At 36.0% G+C, this 24,782-nt stretch overlaps 1 protein-coding gene across 1 annotated transcript in view; it reads left to right on the plus strand.

The window, feature by feature from the left end:
• Window positions 1-24,465, plus strand: part of TMPRSS11D (transmembrane serine protease 11D) — a 55,593-nt gene extending 31,128 nt beyond the window's left edge. The window contains exons 4-10 of the mRNA XM_042936722.1: window positions 1,071-1,138; window positions 7,497-7,654; window positions 10,993-11,031; window positions 13,850-14,027; window positions 19,495-19,758; window positions 20,879-21,017; window positions 24,061-24,465. Coding sequence (XP_042792656.1) covers window positions 1,071-1,138; window positions 7,497-7,654; window positions 10,993-11,031; window positions 13,850-14,027; window positions 19,495-19,758; window positions 20,879-21,017; window positions 24,061-24,222 — 1,008 coding nt within the window. The 3' untranslated portion in view covers window positions 24,223-24,465. The remainder of the gene's footprint in view (window positions 1-1,070; window positions 1,139-7,496; window positions 7,655-10,992; window positions 11,032-13,849; window positions 14,028-19,494; window positions 19,759-20,878; window positions 21,018-24,060) is intronic.
• Window positions 24,466-24,782: the final 317 nt, after the last annotated feature.

A 24,782-nucleotide genomic window follows, 5' to 3' on the forward strand; every position in this document is an offset into this window, starting at 1 on the left:
TTACAAAGTATTTCAAAAATTATAAATTCTATCCACATTACCAATGAAAATATTATTACTAAATATAAAGGGGATAAAATGACTAAATGTTTGCTCTGTTAATTTGGTCTTTTAAATTTCTAATTTCGTCAATGTTTTATAGTATATATTATTAGCAGTACAGTGTTACTGCATATATATAATTTATAAATAAATATACATGTTTGTGCTACTCATGCATAAAATATTTTATCCATAGGAATGCATAATCAAAAATTTTTGCAGACCACTATAATAACAGATCATATTGCCACATATTTTATCTTTTTCTTGAAAACTGAACTTTCCATATCTGGTTAAACAGAAAAGAAACTGATAACTGGAGGGTGGTTGAAATCACAAAAACAACATTATTTCCATTATTCAGCTCATGAATAATATGAACAAAACCATACCTATCAAGTAAGAAGACACTAAAAATAAGGTGATTTATCTTCATGGGTAGCTAATAAGATCTTTCTTCTCTAATGATGGAAATGTGTGATAACTGCAAACATTCTATATGTAATTGTCTTACACTTTAATGGCTGGTCTATTAACAAATTTAATGATTCACTTTGTTAGAATTTAAATAATCCACATCTCACTTCAGTTCTTATCAACTATGAACATTACTGAGGTATGAGAATTCTAGACTATTCTAGAATACAAAGATAATACTGACACCCTCAATCAGTGAAGAAATATAAAATAGTACTCTGTTTTTCATTGTTTACTTGATTTTTGTCCAACACCCTTGGGAAGAGCCACCAAATCACACTGAGTACAACATCTGATGTTTAGATGCCTTCTAGTGAAGATGCATCCTATCCATTATCATGTTTGTATCATAAGTGAAGAAATAGGCACTGCATCAAAAGGCTGTTTCCCCAGACTAAATCAATCCTATGTGTTGAGATGAAATTGAACTAAAATGAACTGAACTGAAAACTCCAGTCCCTATTCCTCATTAACTTAAGTCCTGTGTTGCAAAGTTGGGAGGAAGGAGAACAACTGGAAGCATAAAAACATTTTCCCCTTTCTTTCTATAGATTACTAAAACATTCCAAGAATCAAATTTAAGAAATCAATTCATCAGAGCTCATGTTGTCAAACTGAGGTAAGTGGAACTATATAAAAATATATATAAGCTTAGGGGCGCCTGGGTGGCTCAGTTGGTTAAGTGTCAGACTTCAGCTCAGGTCATGATCTCACGGTTCGTGGGTTCGAGCCCCACGTCAGGCTCTGTGCTGACAGCTCGGAGCCTGGAGCCTGCTTCGGATTCTGTGTCTCCCTCTCTCTGTCCCTCCCCAGTGTACGCGCGCTCTCTCTCTCTCTCAAAAATAAAACATTAAAGCTTTAATGTTTATTAAATAGTAATATTACTAGTAATATATTAAGCTTACATTAAGCAATATGGCCCATTTGACTTTTGTTCACAGCATAGATAATGAGACATTCACACAATTTGTTGCAATATTATGAAAGTAGTATTATGGGCAGCTTAAAAAACAATGCAAATAAACAAAAACAAAACATGCCACATTTTGATCTATTACTAATGTAAGTAAGCATATCACTTGAATACATGGTAGAAAAAAAAGAAAGGTTAAAGAGAGTTGGGTGAGGGTACAGTAACGAGGCCATCCTACTGTATAAATCCAGTGGATACCATTCACAATACAGTCTATGTAAACAGTGCCCTCTTGGAGTTGTGCAATTCTGTGGTCCTGGGCATATTCAGCCAAGATTAGAACACTATGACCAACATCAAGCTTTTTGGTTTGTATCTGCCTGGAATGCTATAACACAAAGGACCTTGTGGTCAAATCCAAGCATGTGTGGCATGAATTAACAATAAGGGGAGTAGCAGCATGCATTCTAGTTATTTGACATTCCTACCTTAGTTGAATATATACTTATCTGTGTGATGTGATGAGACAGGCCCTCCCAGCTAAAATACTGACCCTTACTGACCTTACCACAAATGCCTCAAATGCCCACATTACCCAATCCTTCAAATAATATGCAAAAGTCCTTTGAAAGGGAGGTGTTTCCCAAATACCACCACCACAAGAAAATTAATAGTTCTTATTTGCTGTAGAAATACTTAGTAAGTCCAGAGCATGAACATCTGGTCAGATACATTTTGTTGAGAAATGAGAGGGGAAGGAAGAATCCATGGGAAGAGTACTACCAAATCAATTTTAGTCAGTTCAGCACACTTTCGCCTTAGCACTGTCTTGTGAAAATCTCTGTACTAGCCACTGGCTTTCAAAACTTGTAGGATTGAATGAGTCATCTGTACTTTTTTACTTCCCACTTACTGCTCAATCCCCTGAAATCTTACTTCTGATGCCACCACAAAATGCTAATCGCCTTTGCCAAATTCAACAAGGACATTCAAATCACAAGCTCCAAGCAAATTATATCATCTTCTGTTTGGACCTCTCAGTGATATTTGGTACTGTTGTATTTTTAATCCTTCTTAAAATAGTACCATCCTGTAGTTTCTATGACCCTACACACCCTATTTTCCTCTTACCTCTCCATTCACTCCTCAATTTTCTTCACTAGCTCTTATTCCTTCTCTGCACATCCTTCAAATGTTGGACATTAGGCTGTGCTATAAGCCTCTCACCTTCTCAGTTCACATTCTTGACTTTCAGTGGCTTAACTGACCCCTATATGTTCATCATTCTCAAAGTTGCATCTCTGGGCCAGTCCTCTCTTCTCATCTCCAGTCATGAATGTACACAGCCATCTCCTTAATGTCATCATACAGGTATCTCACAGACAACTCAACTTACTAAATCCAGACCTGAACCTATCATCTCTCTCCCACCAAATGTTACCTCAAATTAAGTGAGGTGTCACTTTCAACCTAGTTGCTCAAGAAATATGTAAGTCATCTTTAATTCCTCCTCTCCCTCAACCCATACATCCAATCATCTAATCTTTCAGTTCTATTTTCTAAATATCCCTAAGATCCATAACTTTTATTCAAACAGTGCCCTCAACCATCTCTCTCCTGGACTATGAACGGCCTCCTAATGAGTCTCCTTTCCTCCAGTCTTGCTCCACTCCACATTCTACAAAGCAGTCAGAAAGACTTTTTGAAACAAAATTCTAAACATATTACTCTCCTGGTTAAAATCCTTCCATCCTTCCATTGGCCTCTCCTGGGCTTATCTTTCACTATCATCCAACTAGACTTCTTTCAGTTCTTCCCTGGCCCTAACCTCAAGACCTTCATATAAGCTATTCTCTCTGCTGGAAATGTACACACACTTTGCCCCCTTTCCCTTCAGTTTTAAACACAGTATATAAATAGAAAGCTTGAGGTATGGTAAGTCAAAAAAAAATCAGGAAAGGATTACCCTTAAAAAGATAGTTTGTTATAGTTCACAAGAGGAGGGTACATGCCTCTTTGGTAGAGTTGTTATAAAGATCAAATAAATTAGTGTAAAACACATGGTCCTGTTTGGGTATCTTATTCAAAGTTTGTCATTCACTAAAGATACCTCTTCTTTGAATTGGTTCTTCTACTTTTTGTTAGTCTTTTCTTGTTGACTTGTAGGAATTCTGTATTTATAGTAGGTAGCAATCATTTGTCACTTTCTGTGTTGCAAATATATTCTTCCTGTCCATAGCATATCTTCAAACCTTATGGCATCTTTTATTGTGAAAAGTCAGTTGCAAATAGTCTTATTTAAGAAATTCTTTCTACTCATGTATGTAAAGACATTCATATTTTCTCATAAGTTGTAAACATTTTTGCTCATATTTAGACACTTTGTATATGATATGAGAAATAGATTTAAATTTTTCCATATGAGTCATTTTCCTTCCATTTGTGATACCACTTCTGCAATACATTGTTTACATATGTCAAAGAATCAATTTCTGGTCATTAATTCTGTTCCTTCCTATTAAGCTTAATACTTGTCATTCAAATAAAATCTACCACTATAGATTTATCTATTTCTCCTTATGCAATATATTTTAAGACATAGTGTCAAGTATATATATGTTTAGAATTGCTATATCTTCCTCAGGAATTAGTTCTATCAAGATATTAATCTTTTTTATCCCTCATTTTTTTTAATCTTAAGATCTCTTTTTTTAATGTGTATTTATTTTTGATGAGAGAGAAAGAGTGTGCAAGGTGGGGAGGGGCAGAGAGAGAGAGAGAGAGAGAGACAGAGGATCCAAAGCAGATTCGGTACTGACAGCAGCAAGTCCGATATAGAACTCAAACTTTAGGGCTCACAAAGCATGAGATCATGACCTGAGCTGAAGTCGACCACTCAACCAACTGAGCCACCCAAGCACCTCAGTCTTAAAATCTCTTGTGTCTGATACCATTATAGCTACATTGACGTTCTTGTGGCTATCATTTTTCAATATATTTATCTATCCTTTTATTTTTATTATTTACATATTCTTATAGGTTAGACATTTCTCCTAAAACAGAAAGTTAGATAATATTTTCTAATGCATTCTAATCATCTTTGCCTTATTTTAGTGATTATCCTTAAAATTTAAATAAGGAGAGTTGGCTTAATCCATTACCCTTCTTCTACTTGGAACTCTTATTCATGTTATTATGAATGATGTTTTAGCTCCACCTTATTTATAATGACACCAAATCAGTCATTGTAATGATAGATTACCAGTTTGTCACTTTCTCTGTTCCCTATTTCTTATTGTACCTCAACTCTCCTATGTTCAATCTCTTTCTTACTGAAGTACTTCATTTATAAATTTTCACAAGAGTCAGGGCATCTGGGTGGCTCAGTTGGTTAAGCATCCAACTCTTAATTTCGGCTCATGTCATGATCTCACAGTCATGAAATCGAGCCCTGCTTTGGGTTCCATGCCAAGCATGGAGTCTGCTTAAAATTCTCTCTCTCCCTCTGCCCCTCTCCCCTGTTCACGCTCTCTTTCTAAAATAAAATAAATAAATTTTCACAAGAGTAAATGATCTGTGAAGTATCCTTTTTAATTTTTCTTTGGTCTACAAAAAGTCCTATTTTATTTTCATTCTTGAATAAGACTTTAGTATGGATATAAAATTCCAAATTAATAGCTATTGTGTCTCAGTGCTATTGTGCTCTAAGTGTATATATACAATTATATATCACCTTTTTCATTGCTATTAAAGAACCTGTCCTTCAGTCAAAATGTTCTTTGGTAGCTAATCTCTTCTCCATTGTCTGAATATCTTCCATTTGTCTGTGGAGTTCACAGTTTTTTAATGATGTATTCGTATGTGTGGGGTTTTTTTTTATTTAGTATGCCTCAGACTCATTGTAATCTAAGCCTTCATGCCTTCATCAATTCTGGATAATTCTCATCATCTCTTGTAATATTGCTGCTCCTTTGTTTTTGTTATTCTTTAGTTTTGCATTAGGTAAACATTGAGCCTTCTCTAGTCTCTTAGCCTCTATTTGATCTGTTTCATCTCTTTATCTGTTACGTTTTGTGTGATGTCTTTATGTTCATCTTTCAGTTCACCAATTTCTCTTCAGCTTTGTCATATTCTATGTAACCCACCCATTGAGTTTTTACTTTCAGGGAAAAGTTATGATTATGTATTCCTGTCTGCAAGCTCTGTTTGTTTCTTTTGTGAACCTGTCTGGTCTGTTTTGATAAAGTCCTATACTTTTCTCATATTTATGATTCCCCTTTTATGTCATTAGTCATTTCAAGTATAGTTATCTATCTGTTAATTTTATTATGTGACGCTTTTGAGGATGCTCTCCTTTTTCTGCTGAATCTAGCTCATGATATGTTGTTTGCCATTGGGATTGTATGCTTATATTTAATCCCACTTCATAAGTAAGACACTATGCAGCCTGGATTTAACATTCAATATTACAGAGCATTTGTTACTCTAGGAGGATCAGCAGCATATGGACCTTTTTTGTTTGTTGGTTTGTTAATTTCTTTAAGTTTCTGGAACCATGAAGGTGGTGGTACTATAAATCCAAAACTTTCAGGTAGCTAGGCTCTTGATCATGAATTATCAGGAGAATCTTCTTTTTTCTGTCTAGACCTGGAACCCTAAGACCCATAGACCTACAGACCTTTTTTTTTTTTAATGACATGATGAGCGCGTTTTTTTCTTTCCAATCCATGCTTTCATTGAGGGTTTAGTTCTTTGAGAATCCTGGTCTTATTTAGAAACCTAATGTTCATCTCCCTAGTTAGCACTAGCCCAAAGAGTCCTCTCCAGCAACCATGTAAATGCTAAAAGTCAAGCCTGTTGGATACTCTAGTGCTTATCACATATTATTCATTTTCCTTATTTTTGGCTTTCCAAGATTTCCCTTCCTTTAATGTGACTTTAGCTTTGCATTCCAAATGAAATGTATTGTATTTTATCAAACACTTCTGGTTATTTTATATGGAGAAGGGTTTTTTTTTAATTATTTGGGCTTTTGAGATGTTAGAAATGGATATAAATTATTTCTTCAGTGTCTGCCCCTCCATCTAAACTGCAAAATCCATGAGAATAGCAACTGTGAATCTTGGTCACAGCTAATTTCTGAAACCAAGAATAGTGCCTACTGCAAGAAGGTACCTATTTAATATTGCTAAGTAAATATTAAATTAATATCTGGAATAAATATCACGGCAGAAATGACTATTGAGAGGAGAGGAGGAGGCCTAGAATGAATAGGAGAGACAAATTTGTCTAAAGCACCTTTTCAGGAGAGAAGATGGCCAATGTTAGGTGAAGGAAATGATGTACATGGTAATTTACACAGAAAGAAGTGGAAATTATATCAATTTTTGATAATTATAGCCTTCAGTCAAATTATTAAGGCTCACTGTGAGAACTATCTGCGGTTAGCTGATAACAGAGGTAAAATTTTAACATATGACTACAAAAGTTAAATTTTGCTTTTGTAGCCACATTAATGGGTTTAGGTAATAGAAAATTAACCTGAGGCTTTAAGTCACATAAATTTGGAACCTCTCTCCTTACAGGTTTGTTTAATGAGATAAGGGTGTTTTGTTTTATTTTTTAAGATATGTGAAGTCTAATAAAAGCTAATATGTACTGTATACTATTCACTCTTCCCAAAAGTTTTGCATATATTAATGGACATAATCTTCATAACAACCCATTTTGATGTGAGGAGACTTAAATACAGAAAGATTAAGAAACAAATAACTTACCAAAGTCAAACCATAAATGGCAGAGCTAGTATTATTCAAATTCTGGCATTCTGACTTCAAAGCAAGCTATACCAAATAGTGGATACAACATACTATGCATCAAAATCAAATATTTGTGGAACAGCATTGTGTGATAGATCATTAAGTATGCAAACACTGTTATGTGACCAGTTAAATTCTAAAGTTGAATTGCCCAAATCAATCTTTTTAATGTTTAATCAATAAGAGTATATAAACAGAACAACTGAAAATTATAATTATCTATTTAATATATTTATGGTTTTCAGGCAAGAGGGTAATGGTGTGATAGCAGATGTTGTCATGAAATTTAAATTCACTAGAAACAACAATGGAGCATCAATGAAAAGGAGAATTGAGTCTGTTTTACACCACATGCTGAATAACTCTGGAAACTTGGAAATAAACCCTTCAACTGAGATAACATGCAAGTACCATTTTTATATACCATTTTATCCCAATATATCAACTAAACCAGTTTTAATTCATATTTTAATTTAATGAGACTGACTTTTCTTTCCTTGGAATTAAACTTTATGAAAACTATATATTATAAAGCTAGACATAATACATAGTTCTCTAATATAAAACATTCTAAAATTTAAAGAATCACTTAGCATTCATATAATAAATTTTATTTCCTAAACATTCTTTATTACTTTTCCCTCTCAACACTCCTTATCTCTCAACAGGAGAGACATTACTGTCAGATCTTCAATCTGTAGGTGTGCTATAGGAATGGCAAATAGCTGCTCAAGGTCAGAGAACAATTGAATTAACACTCCACCTCACCCAGAACCCAGCATGCAATCGGGAGGTGTGTGATTAATACTCCTAGAATAAAGAAGAAAATTAGAAGATTTAGCAACATCCCTAACTCCTCTCTGAAAATATCTGTACCTCTTCTTGTCTTGAATCTATTTTCATTTTTTCCCATCCCAATTGCTACCACTCTGGTCCAAGCCCACATCATTTCTGACTTGAACTATTTGCACTAGCCTCCATACTACCCGTTTTATTTACTGTTGGCCCCTTCCAAACTATTGTCCACATACTGATGAAGTTATGTTTTATATTTTAAAACATAATCTCATCATTATTTAAAAGCTTCCCATGACTTCCCACAAAAACACAAAACAAGCAAACAAAAAAAGACCTGTAACTGGGATACCCAGCCTTACCCAGGACAGTCCCAGTTCATGTCAATTGTCCAAAAACCATTATTAATATTAATCCCTAAGTATCTTGGTTTGGACAATAAATGATATGACCATCTCATTTAAAGCACTGCATGATCTGGTTCAAACTTACCCCTTCAGCTACTTATTATACCACTCTTCCTTATTCACCATAACCTGGCCACACTTTCATTTCCTCCACCTGCCAAACTCTTCTCCTCCTGACTCAGGGCCTTTGTATATACATTGTTTCAGTTTCTTATAATACTCTCTAGTTCATCCCTTTACATCCATCAGGTCTCATCTGGGTCACTGGTTTCTAATGTAAGCCTTTTCTAACTTCTATTACTCAATTATTTACCTGTGTCATGGACTCCATTTTCCTTCATAACATTTATCACAATCAAAACTACAAAATTATTTGTGTGATATTTCTGTTGATTGTCTTCATCCTACTCTGTAAGTTTCCTAAAAGGCAAGAACAAGTCTTTCTTGTTCATCCCAGTGTGCTTCTACTACCATCTACTACATAATAGATGCTCCATTAATATTTCTTGCAGGACTAAAAAAAAAAGACTTGATATGTACATAGAATTTAAGGACACTCCTCCAACTCTGTCATGCACTATTAATAAACCATGATTCCCTTAATATAAGCTCAGGATTAAAGGATTTTGGTAGTCCCCACATTGGACTGGTATTCAATTACTATATGCTTGTTATAGCTGTACTAAATGTTACGATATTGAAATGCTTTCCTATCTATCGGTAAACCACCACTGTACCAAGCCCACAAAGATGTCTCCCCAGCCTCTTCAAATCCTCCCATCCCTACCCCCAGACTCTCAGTTCATCCCCCTGCAATTGAAGAGTTAATGCTTAGGGACTTCCAAGACACTGCTCTAGCTCCATGGTTTATTACATCCTTCTGACTGGCTGGCTGATGCTCATCCATTACAATTTGTTTAATCCCCACAACAACCATAGACTCTACTTTTATTGTTCCCACTCAGAAACGATGGACAATTGCCCAGAGTCCTGCAATCTTAATGTAGGGGAGGCAGGATTTGAACTCAAGTCTCTCTCATTCAAAGAATAAAAAGGAGTGGTCAGTTCTTTTTATTCCTGGCATCCAAAAGGATATTTGGACTCCCCTGACACAAAGCAGATATGATACCCAAACCCTGTGAAAGTTCTGGCAGGAAATAAGTTTGCAAAAATTGATTTTAGAAAGCATGAAAACTTGCCTAAGAAGTTTAGATATCTTTTATAGGAAAAAAGAAACTGGTTTCTCATTAGAAGCTTTCAAGCAAGGGAGGATATGATCGGACATAGATTTTTAGGGGGAAAAAAAAAACAGCCTGGTAAAGTAGAGGCAGACACATTGAAAAGTGCAAAGGTGGAGGCATCGAACGCAGACTGAAGGTTGTTATAATAGTACAGATGTTAAATGATGAAAGCATGAACTAAAGTAGTAGCCAAAGGGATGGGGAGGATAGGCCTGATTCAAAGGATAGTTAGAGGCTAGAAGATATAAAATCTGAAAGCAAATAAAATGTGAAAATGACAGGGAAGGGAGGGAACTGGAGACTGATTCAGAATTCTAGCCACTGGTAGAAGTGGAATCATTTCCTAAAGGAGGAAATATAACAAAAGTAGCAAATCTGGGGTAAAATTTGGTGACCTTGAGTTTGAGAGGGCTGTAGCATGTGCAGACCTTAAACTAGAATAGACAGACCTTCACTATCTACTATCAACATAGTTTTCTGTCTGCGCCCTCCTCCCATTTTCCCACGTCACACTTTCACTCCTAGCTCTACTGACTTCATTGTTCCACAAACATCATACATCTCCATGCACTTGTGCCCACTACCCTTCCACCTGGAATACACTTTCACTGCTTGTCTACCTAGAAAATTCCTTTCAGGTCTTCAGAACACAGCTCATATGTTTTTCTCACCATGATAACTTGGTGAATATCTCAAGTAGCATGACCACCCTCTCCTTTCTCCTCTCTACTTCATACTTAAATTTATTTGAATGATTTTTTTAAATAATTTCTAAACTGTAAGTCATGTGAGGGCAGACCTCCTGTATTTTTCTCACTGTTACACCTGCAGTACTAAGAATTGTATCAGTTGAGTAATACAGATGTATCAATATATACCTACATATATATTCAGGTAAATGAAAACTTAACTTCTCTTATACGACTTATCACATCATATCTCAACAACTTGCTTATGTTTCTCTTTTCCCAACTAAACTGAGTGAATTGAAAGCAGGAATATCTTTTAAATATCTTTTAAGTATCTTTTAGTGTTTGATGAGAAAAAAGCACAAACTTAAGTATAGATAACAATAAATTGGGGGAAGACTGTAAACACACATTTCTAGGACTTATGACTCAGAGATTCTTTCAGCAGATCTGAGATGAAGCCTAGAAATCTGTATGTATCTTATCAGGCCCTAAGTGATTCTGATGGTGGTTGTCTAAAGACTACATTTAAGAAATTAAGACTACATGTAATAATATACAGTCCTTATTGTATTCATCTTACTCTCACTTTTTTTTTTTTAACACCAGCAATTACTGACCAGGATACAGTGCATATGTTCACTCAAGGTAAGTTTCAAAATTACCTTATAAAAATGGTTTCCAAAATATAAATAGTAAACATTCAAGTATTTGCACTCTTTGTCAAGGTAGTTTCTATTGAGGTGTTATCTTTATTCTTACTTCACTCCTGTGGTCTGAGATAAGACATTGCTGATTCCAACGGCCAGTGGAGTGATGTGTAAGTTTTCCCCTCCTTTTAGAGGAAGGTGCTGGCAGCAATGGCATTCTGTGTCAAGTCTGGCCTCAGGAAAAGTTTTTTTTGCAGCTTTGGGAAGTTTTTCCTGCCCCAGTTCTATGGTGGCACTCCCTTAGACTTATAAATTATGTTTGGTGACACCATTTATATGGCTTCTCCTAATCACCAGAATAGCTTGCTTTGTTGTGGATTTAGGTTAATCGAAAAGTATAGTAAAAAAAAAAAAAATTATAAAAAGTGATGTTAGTTTTAGGTCTCAAATCTTAAGGAAAAGTCACTACTTTCCAATGTTATTCTGTATACTCTCAGGCTAGGATAGCAGAAATATAATCCCTAGAAAACAGCTGTTTACTTCTCTGGCTGATGAAATATAGTTAGAAATTAGTTCAATGTACCTCAATAGCTGGCCTATCTCAGATACTTAAGTGATGTTACAAGGTAATGGTACCTTTTTCAACTTCATTTTATATTTAATTCATGCTTATTTTTAATGAAAATGTGCTTAAGTAATTTACTAGGGAATTTGGTTGAAGGATGCAGCAGAGGAACTTATGTTCTATGTATATTCTTTTTTTTTTTAAGTGTATTTATTTACTTTGCGAAAGACGGGGACAGGGGAGAGAGACAATTCCAAGCAGGCTCCACACTGCCAGGGCCCAGGTGGACACAGGGCTCAATCTCAGAACCGTGAGAGCATGACCTCAGCAGAAATCTAGAATCAGACCCTTAACTGACTGAGCCAACCAGGTGCCCCGTTCTTTGTATATTCTTAATGAAAGTCTGGAGGTCTGTAAGAAAAAAAAAATGCCTTTGGATGGATGTTCTATTGAAGTAGTGTCACTATTTTAGAGCAATAGAAGTTGTTGCTGATGATTTACTTCTTATTTCTTAGTAATAGACTAAACAAAAGGAAATAAATCATGGGAATGAGGATGAAGAGGGCTTGAATGATCATTTCAGCTTTGGCCATTGGAGTGTTCATGGGCTTTCTCCTTTAAGGCACTTAAATAAACCTCATCTAGATGCTTAGAAACCCTCAGTTACCCTCAAGAATATTCTGTGAAATATGCCCTTGAAAAATGGCACATTTGGTAATACAGAGTCAGTTACAGAGGTAGAGTGGAACTTCCATGATGAGCTGGATTACCACTATGGAGATTTCTTGATGAAAGCAGTTTTCCTCCAACTTCAATGTGGACATGAATCACTCATAAGAATGTAGCTTCTAATAAGTTCTGAGGATCTAACATGCAGCATGGTGACTACAGTTAATAATACGGTATTGTATGCTTGGAAGTTCTAAGTAGATCTTAAGCACTCTCATCACACACACAAGAAGAGTTAACTATGTAATGTGATGGAGGTGTTGGTTATCTTGATCTTGGTAATCAACAATGTATATGGATATCAACTCATCACACTGTACACTTTAAATATATACAATTATATTTGTCAATTAGTCCACAAATTTGGGGAGAGGGGGAATGCAGCTTCTGATTTTTTTTCCTGGTGTGGGTCTTAGAGTCAAGTTTTTTCAGCTTTGAGGTATAATTGACAAAATTGTAAGATATTTAAAGTATACAACATTATGATTTGTTATACATATGCATTATGAAAAGATTCTCCCATCTAGTTAACATATTCATCACCTCACATATTTACTCCCACCCTTTTTTTGGTGAGAACATTTAAGTTCTACACTCCTAGCAAATTTCAATTATACAATAATGTTATCAACTATAATCATTATGTTTTGCACTAGATCCTCAGCAGAACTTATTCATCTTATAGCTGAAAGTTTGTCCCTTTTTACCACATTCTCCACATTTCCCCCATCCTCCAAGCCCCTGGAAACAACTTTCTATTCTTTCTTTCTAGGAGTTTGACTTTTTTTTTTTTTTTTTTTTTTTTTTTTTTAAGATTCCACATATAAATGGTATCAGGCCATTTTTGTCTGGATTTGTTTTTGTCTGGATTATTTTACTTAGCATGATACCCTCCAGGTTCATCCATATTCTTGCAAACAACAGGATTTCCTTCCTTTTCAAGGCTGAATAATATCCCTGTATGCATGTATGTATATACAAATATATATGTATACATCCCTTTGTGTGTGTATACACACACACACACACACACACATTCTCTTGACCTATTCATTCATTGATAGACCCATAGGTTATTCTACACAGTGCCAACATGTCAACATTTTTAATAAACTTCCAGGGTATACCCATACTGCAGGTCCACAGATCATACTTTGGAGTAGCAAAGCTATATGGAAATTTCCTAGTGAACTTGTGGCCTGAGCTGGTATATCCAGCACTAACCTATCTTAACCCCCTTTGATGATGAATTTCAGAGAACTCTAAAGTTGCTCTAGAATTTGAAGTCTCTATGTCAATTAAGTTCAGAAATATTCTCTAAAATGCAGTCTATAGGCAATAGTAGTCACAAAGGTACTCTAAAAAACAACACATTAATCTTGCTTTTGGAAAGGCTAGCCTGTTCTAAGGACAAATACACAAAAGACAGAAAAGCTGTAAAAGATGGAGAGACTCGAACAGCATCTCCCAAATGTAAATGAATCATAATCTTCCCAGCACATTAATGCCTTTTTCTTATTAGGATGTGGGGCCCGTACAGACCTAATAACTCTGTCTGCAGAGAGGATCCTAGGAGGCACTAAGGCTGAGGAAGGAGACTGGCCATGGCAAGTCAGTCTACAGACGAATAATGTTCACCACTGCGGAGGCATCCTGATCAGTAGCATGTGGATCTTGACAGCAGCTCACTGCTTCAGAAGGTAAGGCTATAGCTTATCTACCCACCTGGGAACAACTAGGAGAGACAGATACAGGACTCCACCCTGGACTGAACATGATTGGATTATGCTAGAAATAATTGCATGTGGAAAAAAATTAATGAGTCTTTTCTGCATATTCATGATAGCAAAAACATTTTTTTTCCTCCTTCAGCTGGCTAATTTAAAACTATTTTTCTCTTTCAGGTAATAGTGTGCCATCATGGTAAAGAACAATGATCTATATGTAAGAGTGTTTAATTTAAATCCTAGCTATGAAAACTTGAGAAATTTACTGAACCTTTATAAGCCCTTTTTTTCCCTACATTAGGAAGATACTATTATCTGTGTCTTAGCCTTATTGATAGGGTTAGATACACTAATGCAAACATGTTAAGTGTTAGCAAAATTAATTGCTGTAGGAAATTTCCACATTACATCATATAAGCTGATCAGCAGGCTCATGGCTGATCTGAGACTGCCTTATGCCATTAACTAATTCTTTCAAAACAATTATTGAGTATCTACTATGAGCACAGTATTATCACAGAAGGTAATTAAACACTGCCTATACTTTAAGTGAGCCTACATTCTAGTGTTGGAGATAGACATACACAAAAATAATGATCAATAACAGTGAGTAGCATAAATAAAATGAATTTAAACAACTTCTAGAAAATTCTTCACTGATGTGACTAAAGGATAGTGCTAACATGAGGGTAATAAACTGCCAGTGGATAGTAGGATGCATAAACTTACTCATGATAAAACTTTAGACCTAGATGACTCAAATCTGTGAGGTTCAGACACACCTTATTATTGGAGCATCCTAGACCCTAACAGTTGCTGGGAATTAATCTCAAAACATTCACTAAGTGAAGACATCTAAACTCAAATGTGCCTCTGACCATATCTACTCTTTTCTCAGACTCACTCAATATCCATAGTCTAAAATCCAATTTACTACACACCCATAGCCCTCCTATTGAAACAATCCAAATTTCTTTCTCAAAGCATGAACCTTGAGCTCCAGTCAAACTGCATTATTCTCTTCCCCTGGATTCTGCCTACTTTTTCAGGTTTAAGAGCATTGTGCGCTAGACTTGTTAAACTTTACTCTCTTAATAGTTTTGTAACAGGCACTATATTATGCAGCAGTACCATCAAATCTGCAAAGGACTTCTTAGAAATAGTGAAGATTTTTCAGAATTCCAATACGAAGAAATGGAGGAAGGGATATTAACATTTTAGGGAGAAGAAGAAGATCGAGAAAATGCTCTTAAACCTGAAAAATAGTAAGAGAATAATGCAATCTGGCTGGAGCTAAAGGTTCAATCTTTATTTCCACTTGAAAGGCCAAAGAAGAACTATGGAACTAATTGATTTTAATCACTTCTGAGTGTGGGAACCAGAAATGCAAATGCTTGGATTTAGTATAACGAAGGATGTAATACATAAACAGTCTGCATTCTAAGCCCTATGCAGACCCAACTACCAAAAGCTAAGTAAAGGATATCACTATAATGAAAGTCACCATTATAAATATCATCAATGTTTACCAAAGTAATTCATGATTTTAACTTTTTTTTTTAATTTATTTATTTGGAGAGACAAAGAGTGAGCAGGGAAGGGGCAGAGAGACGGGGAGATAAAGAATCCCAAGCAGGCTCTGCGCTGTCAGCACAAATCCCACAGACGGTGAGATCACGACCTGAGCTGAGATCAAGAGCCAGACACTTAACTGACTGAGCCACTGAGGCACCCCATAATTCATGATTTTAAATGCTTGGAACATCTTTGAATTATGCCTCCCCAATCCTTCTATTCACTACTAAATTGATCCAGGAAAGCTAACAAACTATGTGAACCTTATATTGGCACACTTCCAGTAGGCCTGATTGTCACTGAGAACCTATCAACGAGGATTTCTGGGGACACGGCCAGCCTTACATCAAGATATATAGATGTGATAAGGCCCTCCAAGAGTCCAAGAGAAGATTTTTGAGTTATCACTTCCCCTATGAAGTCTTCCCTGATGCTTTCTTCCTCCCCCATGGTACTCTCACAGAAATCTGCTCAATTATCTTTAGCAGTAGTCCCTGTGATTTATGATACTTAATTGTCTCATGTGGAGCTGCTCATCAACAGAGACCATAGTTATTTATATATTTTTAAGATTTTAAATTCCAGAAAGTTAGCATACAGTGTAATACTAGTTTCAGGTGTACAATATAGTGATTCAACACTTTCATACAACACCTGGTGCTTTTTAATCCTCATATCTATTTAACCCATCCCCCCACCCACTTCCTCTCTGGTAACTATCAGTTTGTTCTCTATAGTTAAGCCTCTGTTTCTTAGATTGTTTCTTTTTCTCTCCTTTTTCCCCTTTGCTTGGTTGTTTTGCTTCTTAAATTCCACATATAAGTGAAATCATATAGTGTTTGTCTTTCTCTGACTGACTTATTTCACTTAGCATAATACTCTCTAGCTCTATTCACATCATTGCAAAGGGCAAGATTTCATTCTTTTCATGGCTAATATTCCAGTGTGTGTGTGTGTGTGTGTGTGTGTGTGTGTGTGTGTGCGTGTGTGTGTACCACTTCTTCTTTATCCATTCATCAGTTGATGGACACTTGGGCTTTTTCCACAATTTGGATATTGTAGATAATGCTGCTGTAAACATTAGGGTGCATGTATCCCTTTGAATTAGTATTTTTGTACTCTTTGGGTAAATACCTGGTAGTGTGATTGCTAGATCATAGGATAGTCCTATTTTTTAAAATTTTTTTAATGTTTATTTATTTTTGAGAGGAGAGAGACAAAGTATGAGAAGGGGAGGAGCAGAGAGAGAGGGAGACACAGAATCTGATGCAAGCTCCAGGCTCTGAGCTGTCAGTACAGAATTTGCAACAGGGCTTGAACTCATGAACCTTGAGATCATGACATGAACCGAAGTAGGATGCTTAACCAACTGAGCCATCCAGGTGCCCCAGGGTAATCCTATTCTTTAACTTTTTGAGGAAACCAGAGTAGCTGCACTAGTTTGTATTCCCACCAACAATGCAAGAGGGTTCCCCTTTCTTCATATCCTCACCAACACCTGTTTCTTGTGTTGTTGATTTTAGCCATTCTGACAGGTGTGAGGTGGTATCTTATAGTTTTGATTTGTATTTCCCTGATGATCAGTGATGTTGAGCATCTTTTCACGTGTCTGCTGAATGTATGTCTTCTTCGGAAAAATGTTCACGGCTTCTCCTCATTTTTTAATTGGATTATTTGTTTTTTGGGTGTTGAGATTTATTAGTTCTTTATATGTTTTGGCTAATAAACCTTCTACACTTTATCAAATATATCATTTGCAGATATCTTCTCCCATTCTGAAGGTTGCCTTTTAGCTTTGTTGATTGTTTCCTTCACTGTGCAGAAGTAATCCCAATAGTTTATTTTTGCTTTTGTTTCCCTTGCCTCAGGAAACATGTCTAGAAAGAAGTTGCTATGGCTGATATCAAAGAAGTTACCACCTGAGTTCTCTTCTAGGATTTTTATGGTTTCAGGTGTCACATTTAAGTCTTTCATCCATTTTGAATTTACTTTTGGCTATAGTGTAAGAAAGTGGTCTAGGTTCATTCTTCTGCATGTTGCTGTCCAGTTTTTCCAACAGCAACTGTTGAAGAGATAGTCTTTTTTCCCATTGGACATTCTTTCCTGCTTTGTGGAAGATTAGTTGGCCATACATTTGTGGGCCCATTTCTGGGTTCTCTATTCTGTTCCATTTATCTAGGTGTCTGTTTTTGTGCCAGTACCATACTGTCTTGATGAATACAGCTTTGTAATACAGCTTGAAATCCAGAATTGTGATGCCTCCAGTTTTGTTTTTCATTTTCAACATAACTTTGGCTATTCTGGGTCTTTTCTGGTTCCATACAAATTTTAGAATTGCTTGTTCTAGCTCTGTGAAGCATGCTGGTATTATTTCAATAGGGATTGCATTGAATATGTAGGTCGCTTTGGGTAATATAGACATTTTAATAATATTTGTTCTTCTAATCCATGAGCATGGAATTTTTCTCCATTTCTCTGTGTCTTCTTCAATTTCTTTCATAAGCTTTCCATAGTTTTCAGTGTACAGATTCTTTACCTCTTTGGTTAGGTTTATTCCTAGGTATCTTATTGGTTTTGGTGCAATTGTAAATGGGATTGATTCCTAATTTCTCTTTTTTCCTGTTTCATTATTGGTGTATAGAAATGCAACATATTTCTGTATGTTGATTTTGTATCCTGGGACTTTATTGAATTTGTTTATTAATTCCAGCAGTTTTTTTGTGGAGTCTTTAAGGTTTTCTACATATAGTATCATGTCAGCTGCAAATAATGAAAGTTATACTTCCTCCTTGCCAAACTGGATACTTTTTACGTCTTTTCGTTGCCTGATTCCTACAGCATAGTTATTTATTTATATTTTTATTCCCAGAGACTCATACTGTTTCTTATACAAAGTAAACATGTAGTAATGACTTGTTCAACTATAACTAATGAAAATAATAGTTATTTCCACTGAGTGCTTACCTTGTATGCCAAACATTGTTTCAATACTTACAACTGAGTGAGGGCATATAATCAGTCACATTTTGTGCAAAAATAAACTGAGAATTAAAGATATGAAGTAAGTTGCCCTAAATAACACAGTTAATATATGGCATAGCCAAGATTTAAGTCTATTTTTTTTTTATTTAACGTTTATTTATTTTTGAGACAGAGAGAGACAGAGCATGAATGGGGGAGGGTCAGAGAGAGGGAGACACAGAATCTGAAACAGGCTCCAGGCTCTGAGCTGTCAGCACAGAGCCTGACGCGGGGCTCGAACTCACGGACCGCGAGATCATGACCTGAGCCAAAGTCGGCCACTTAACCGACTGAGCCACCCAGGCACCCCTAATTCTGATTCCAAAATCATGCTCTTATTCGTTTGCTGGAAGAAAGAAAAGGAAGGGAGGGAAAGAAGAGAACAATAGCTTTAAAATTTTCTCCGTACAGAGACTGATCAAAAGAAGTTCAATATGAAAAATTCATGTATTCGGTGGTTGTAAACTACTTTTTTCTTTAGAATTTTTAACTAGCATTCACTCTTACATAAGCTATTGTACATGATAAGATTATTTCCTGGACATATAATTTTTATTTCTGTATCACCTATATCTAAACTCCACAAAACTCTTAAATTGTTGTTGTGTGGATACATTTTATTTTTATTCAAGCTTAGGAGCAACACTGAGTTAATCAACTCTTCAATTCGCAGACCCTTTAGACAAATTATCATTCATTTACTAACTATGTAATCCAGAAAATATATACCAAAGAGATACTGATCAAATAGTTGCTAGCCAGGAAAGGGATGGCAAACGCAAAATTCAAATATTTGAAATGCTCATAAATTCACAATTCAAAACACATTCTCGTATTTTTTTAGCTACCCTAATCCTCGTCAGTGGACTGTCACTTTCGGTGTTTCAACAACATTTCCTAAACAGAGAAGAGGAGTAAGGACTATTTTAATCCATAGCAATTATAACCCTGCAACTCATGAAAATGATATTGCAGCTATACAACTTGACAGAGGCATCACATTTACCAAAGATATCCATAGGGTGTGTCTCCCGGAGGCTACCCAGAATATTCCACCTGGGTCTACTGCTTATGTAACAGGATGGGGATCTCAAGAATATGGCGGTAAGTGTCTCAGGAAAAATCAAACAACAACAACAACAACAACAACAACAAAATCTCCTGGGACTTGCTGTTATGTAATTAGGGAACACCTGAAGGACATGTTCTGTGGAAGGAACGACCCCATATTCTGATGAGTCCAACCTCTAGTTATTACTACATATCCTCAGCAAAGCAAAGCAGTGTCCCTAGAAATCACGGGGGATTCTCAAACACAGTAATAGGGAAACGTAAAATAAAAGTGGTGAAGAAACATGAGTTCTTCAATGAACCAGGGACTCTATAGGTCTCAAATGTCTCTCATATAAAGAAAATTTTTAATTTTGAAAAGAAGATTTTGATAGGTATTCTCTAAGGGTTTTAACACCCTCTAAGGTGTTAACAATCATTAAGGTGTTCTGAGATGAAATGAATTCTACCTCTAGAGCAAGAAACTCTACATACATAAGCATTGCTCACTCTTTGTTTACTGAATGAATAATGAGGGCAATGTAAAAGAACAAATAGGGCCATGGTGAAGAGAATATCAACCAGGGCGTGGAAGGACATAGCATTAACAATTTCCACATGCTTCAGCTCATGCTGTAGATTGTATCTCCAAGAAATAATATGAAGACTTAATTGTCCTAGAAAATACCTCATTGTGTTTTCACCACTGAAAGTAATTTGGTGTAATAGATAAAATGTGTACCAATCATAAAAATGGCAGTGCCATTCTGAAGGAACATCAATACAAGTAAAATAAATTATTTCTTTAGCCTTGAAACCAGACTGGTTTCTCTTTCATTGGTAAATTAAAGTTTACTCAATATGTAATTTTCCAATTCAAAGTCAGTCAGTGAATAACTTAAATGCTACTAGTCAGTATTAAAATAGCAGATATGTTTTGCTCTTAAGGTCCAAGGGGCGCTGCATCACAAAGTAAGGCAAAAAAATAAAATTGATCTGTGTAGAGGGTTTATTCTTCTCTACTATGGGCATCTTTGCTGAAAAGAAACTCCCAATATATCTTCAATAGCCTGCTTTGCTAAATAAGATAGTGTTTTGGAGTACAGTTATTCCTTCCCATATTTGACATAGAATCATTAATTTACCCATTCCATTTCTGCTTTATACTTCACAGGTAGCACAGTTTCAGATCTACAGCAAGCACGGGTCAGAATAATAAGTAATGATGCATGTAATGCACCAACTAGTTATAATGGAGCTGTTTTGTCGGGAATGCTATGTGCTGGACTACCTCAAGGTGGAGTGGATGCATGCCGAGTAAGTTCAAAATAATGTTATCATGTCATCATCCAAGTTCATAAGCACTTACTGGCATGTGATACTGTGATAAGCATAGAGGTAACATAATTAGAATACACAGCCTGATCCTCCAAAAAATTGTTATATAGATTTTACAGTTAAAATTCTCTTATGAAATTGATCCAATGTTAATTTTAAGAACTTTCTTTGTGATTTTTAATCTAAATAACACCTGAAAATCAGCACCCTGAAGATAAAAAATGTACACAAAAAGCTTAGTTATTTCAGTCACAACAGTTTCTATAATTGTAAAACAGCACAAATGAGGGAGGGGGGAACTATTTAGATCGGTCCTGTCTTTTTTAACCAAACATAAAAATGAAAATAACTATGAAATTCTTACTTTAAAATAATTACAATAGGATTTTAATGCTAACGTTTTTAATTAAATTATCTAAGCAATTAATGTGGTTATATCCTTTAATAGATTTTGATCCTATGTCTGAAATCCAACCTCATATAGTAACAGCAATAACTACTTAGTATCCAAAATTACATTTCTGGAATTAAGAAAAATTAATCTTTTCTTGGGGAATCTGCTGCTGTTTGGGGGGTGGGGGGAAATTGTATGCAGAAAAATCAAGTTTATTCTTTCCTCAAACAATGCTGACAGTTTTTTATTTCAATTTTGTTATTTCACTTTTTTATTTCAACTTAAATTCTAATTAACATATATGGTAAAATTGGTTTCAGGTGTAGAATTAAGTGACTTATCACTTACAGACAACACCCAGTGCTTATCACAAGTGCCCTCCTTAGTGCCCTCCTTAGTACCTATCACCCATCTAGCACATCCCCCACCCACCTCCCTCCATCAAACCTCAGTTTGTTCTCTATCTTTAAGAGTCTCTTATGATTTGCAAACATTACTGACTTTTATATTTTAGTTCTCACATTCTTGAAAAAATGGGTAAGAAGTAGCTCTTCCACAGTTTTTTTCACATTTTGGGCATTTTCCCCTAAATGAAACATTTTTATTGACCACAAGTTGTGTATAAATGGAGAGGAACTGTTTATCAGTTTTCAAGAAACCATTAATTACCCATTAGCCTTTTGTTCCCTTTAAGTGGAGATGTCTTTGTGATAGGAAACACTTCTTGTTCCACTTCCTATTTTTTTATTGCTAGTTCTGTAACAACAAATTCTCAAACTTCATAGTTTTCAAAAAAATTCACCAAATAAGTAACACACATCTACACTGACAATTCAGCATTAATTAGAACCGACTTAGGGAAACACATGAAATATAAAAGGGCATTACTCATGCCTTACTCAAAATGCCCCTTTCCTTCTGCATACACAATTTCCACTCTTCCCCTCAAGCCCGGATCAAGTCATCATGAAATTCCCCCTATGTGTTCCACTCTGGACCTAATTTTCAGCTGAAATACTACAATACATAGAGTTTGTGCATCAGAAAGAACTAGCACTTTACAAAGGAGATTATGAGATCATACTTGTTTCAGTTCATTTATTCATAGAAATTGTATGTTTTCTGTGCACCAGATACAGTGCTTAGCACAACTATGTGTTCCCTGCACTCATCAAGGCTATAATAGTCTAGAAGAGGGAACACAAGTTAAAATGCCTGCACAACCAGGCAGTGAAGCTGTCCAGATACAGGATAAATTACATGTCCCTCTTAGTTTAACATCTGCTCGTCCACTCTTAGATATTATGCAGAGAAATTCCTTACTAGAAAGAATAGCAGCAGAAGCACAACGATGAAAAAGAACTGGGTAGCTGGAGCATGAACACACAACCTGAAGGAGGCAGGTGCCAATCAGCTGCATGCAGTGCTTGCCATGCGATTGGTGATTCACACACTGACCCTTCTCCCCATCTAAACCAGTAATTAGAAGAGCTAGCTACAAAGAGCAGTCAAATGAATAGCAAACCATTCTAAAAGCACACTTGATAATAGTTGGCTTTTATTAGTAGTACAGACTGTATGCCAGGCTATACTGGAAGTGTTACATGTATAAAACTCATTTAAACATATAGAAACATTACTCATAGATGAGGAAACTGAGATCAGAAAAGCTATTAAATAGTATACTGAAGGTCATATGGCTGAGAAGTGGAGAATTCTTCTTACCCAGTCTATCTAACTCCAGAACCCACAGACTCAATCTATCATGCAGCATGTAAAATGGACTAAATTTGTCTCCCCAGGTAGATTATTGCATGTACAAATATTTGTTGGTTGGGTTATTATAATTGGCCAGTATTTCATAAGGAGTGTTTTACTCATTGCCTTATAAATTTCTTTGTGATTATTCACCAAAGAATACTTTTTGATGATATATTATTATGCATCAGACACCATGCAGGTACTATGAATAGGAAGATAAATGAAACTTCATCCATTCAACAAATATTTGCTCAGCATCTCCTGTGAGTTAGAAGCTTAGGATATAGCAGGGTCCAGAATAAGTATGCCTTCCCTGGCAGACCTTACAGAATAACCAGAAAAACAGACACTGAACAAGTATCCTAAATGCTGTGACTTTTGCAGCAATGTGTGGCTATCACAAGGGGAATTGGTGCAAGGGAATAAGTTCAAACAGGCATACAATGTGTTTGCATAAAATAATATAGAAGTGGTGAAAGAGATACACACAAGATGTGGAACACAGGAAGTAAAAAACTAACCCAACCCAAAGCTAGAAGGGGTGGCGGTGGGAAAGAACAGCCCTGGGAAGGCTTCCTGGAGGAGGTAAAGTCTGGGATGGGAAGCTGTCCACCAGGTGACTGAGGACAGTCTGGGAAACATGCACCTCGTCTTCTCACACCTGAGGAAGGAACAGTGTGTGTTCTTAAAGGATTTTGGTAATTTTCACATGAAATTGGTACACTATTTCAACTTGCTGTAACATTTCACAAGAAATGTCAGATTATTTTTATTGTCATACTGGGTGTGACTTCTACTGACAGAAATAAACTCCTTAATACTTCAGGGTGGTCTCACACTTAAATTCAATCATTGTGTTTCTTTCAGGGTGACTCTGGTGGCCCACTAGTTCAAGAGGACTCACGGCGGCTTTGGTTCCTTGTGGGGATAGTAAGCTGGGGGGATCAATGTGGTCTGCCTGATAAGCCAGGAGTATATACGCGAGTAACAGCCTACCGTGCTTGGATAACCGAAAAAACTGGGGTCTAGAGCAATAAAGGCATCTCTGTGGCAAAGTCTGTATGCAGGTGTATGTCTAAAATTCCAAAACCTTGCCTTTCAGCTGCAAAAGAACCTGAAGTTGCCCTATTTTAACCTCCTGTCACATAAATATTGTTTCGCAAACACAATTTGTTCTTTATTACTACAGATTTTGTTTTCTCAAGAAAGCTATATGAATGTTGCATAGTATTATGGCTGTGTGCCAGGGGAAAGGTGTAAACTAGTTACAGAGGTAACAATTTTATTACAGTTGTGATAAGAGCTCATAGTGAGAAAAACAGATACCCTGAGAGAAGATATTAGAGGAATCTGGACAAGTCTGCGGCATTGGAGGAGTCTTCCCTGAAAAGTCTCACTGAAGCTGATAATGGTAGAATAATAGTCAAGGCAGCAAGAATAGCATGAGGAAATAAAAATCCTGTTTATTTGAAATTTCTGGTTACTCAATAGGCGGTGTAAGTCCTAAAATTAAATATGTGAAGTCATTGTACAGCAATCTTAATTACCCTATAAGAACACACTCCCAAAGAAACTGAGGAATTTCAGGT

Source organism: Panthera leo, chromosome B1 (genome assembly GCF_018350215.1).
Source record: "Panthera leo isolate Ple1 chromosome B1, P.leo_Ple1_pat1.1, whole genome shotgun sequence".
Taxonomy (NCBI): Eukaryota; Metazoa; Chordata; class Mammalia; order Carnivora; family Felidae; genus Panthera; species Panthera leo.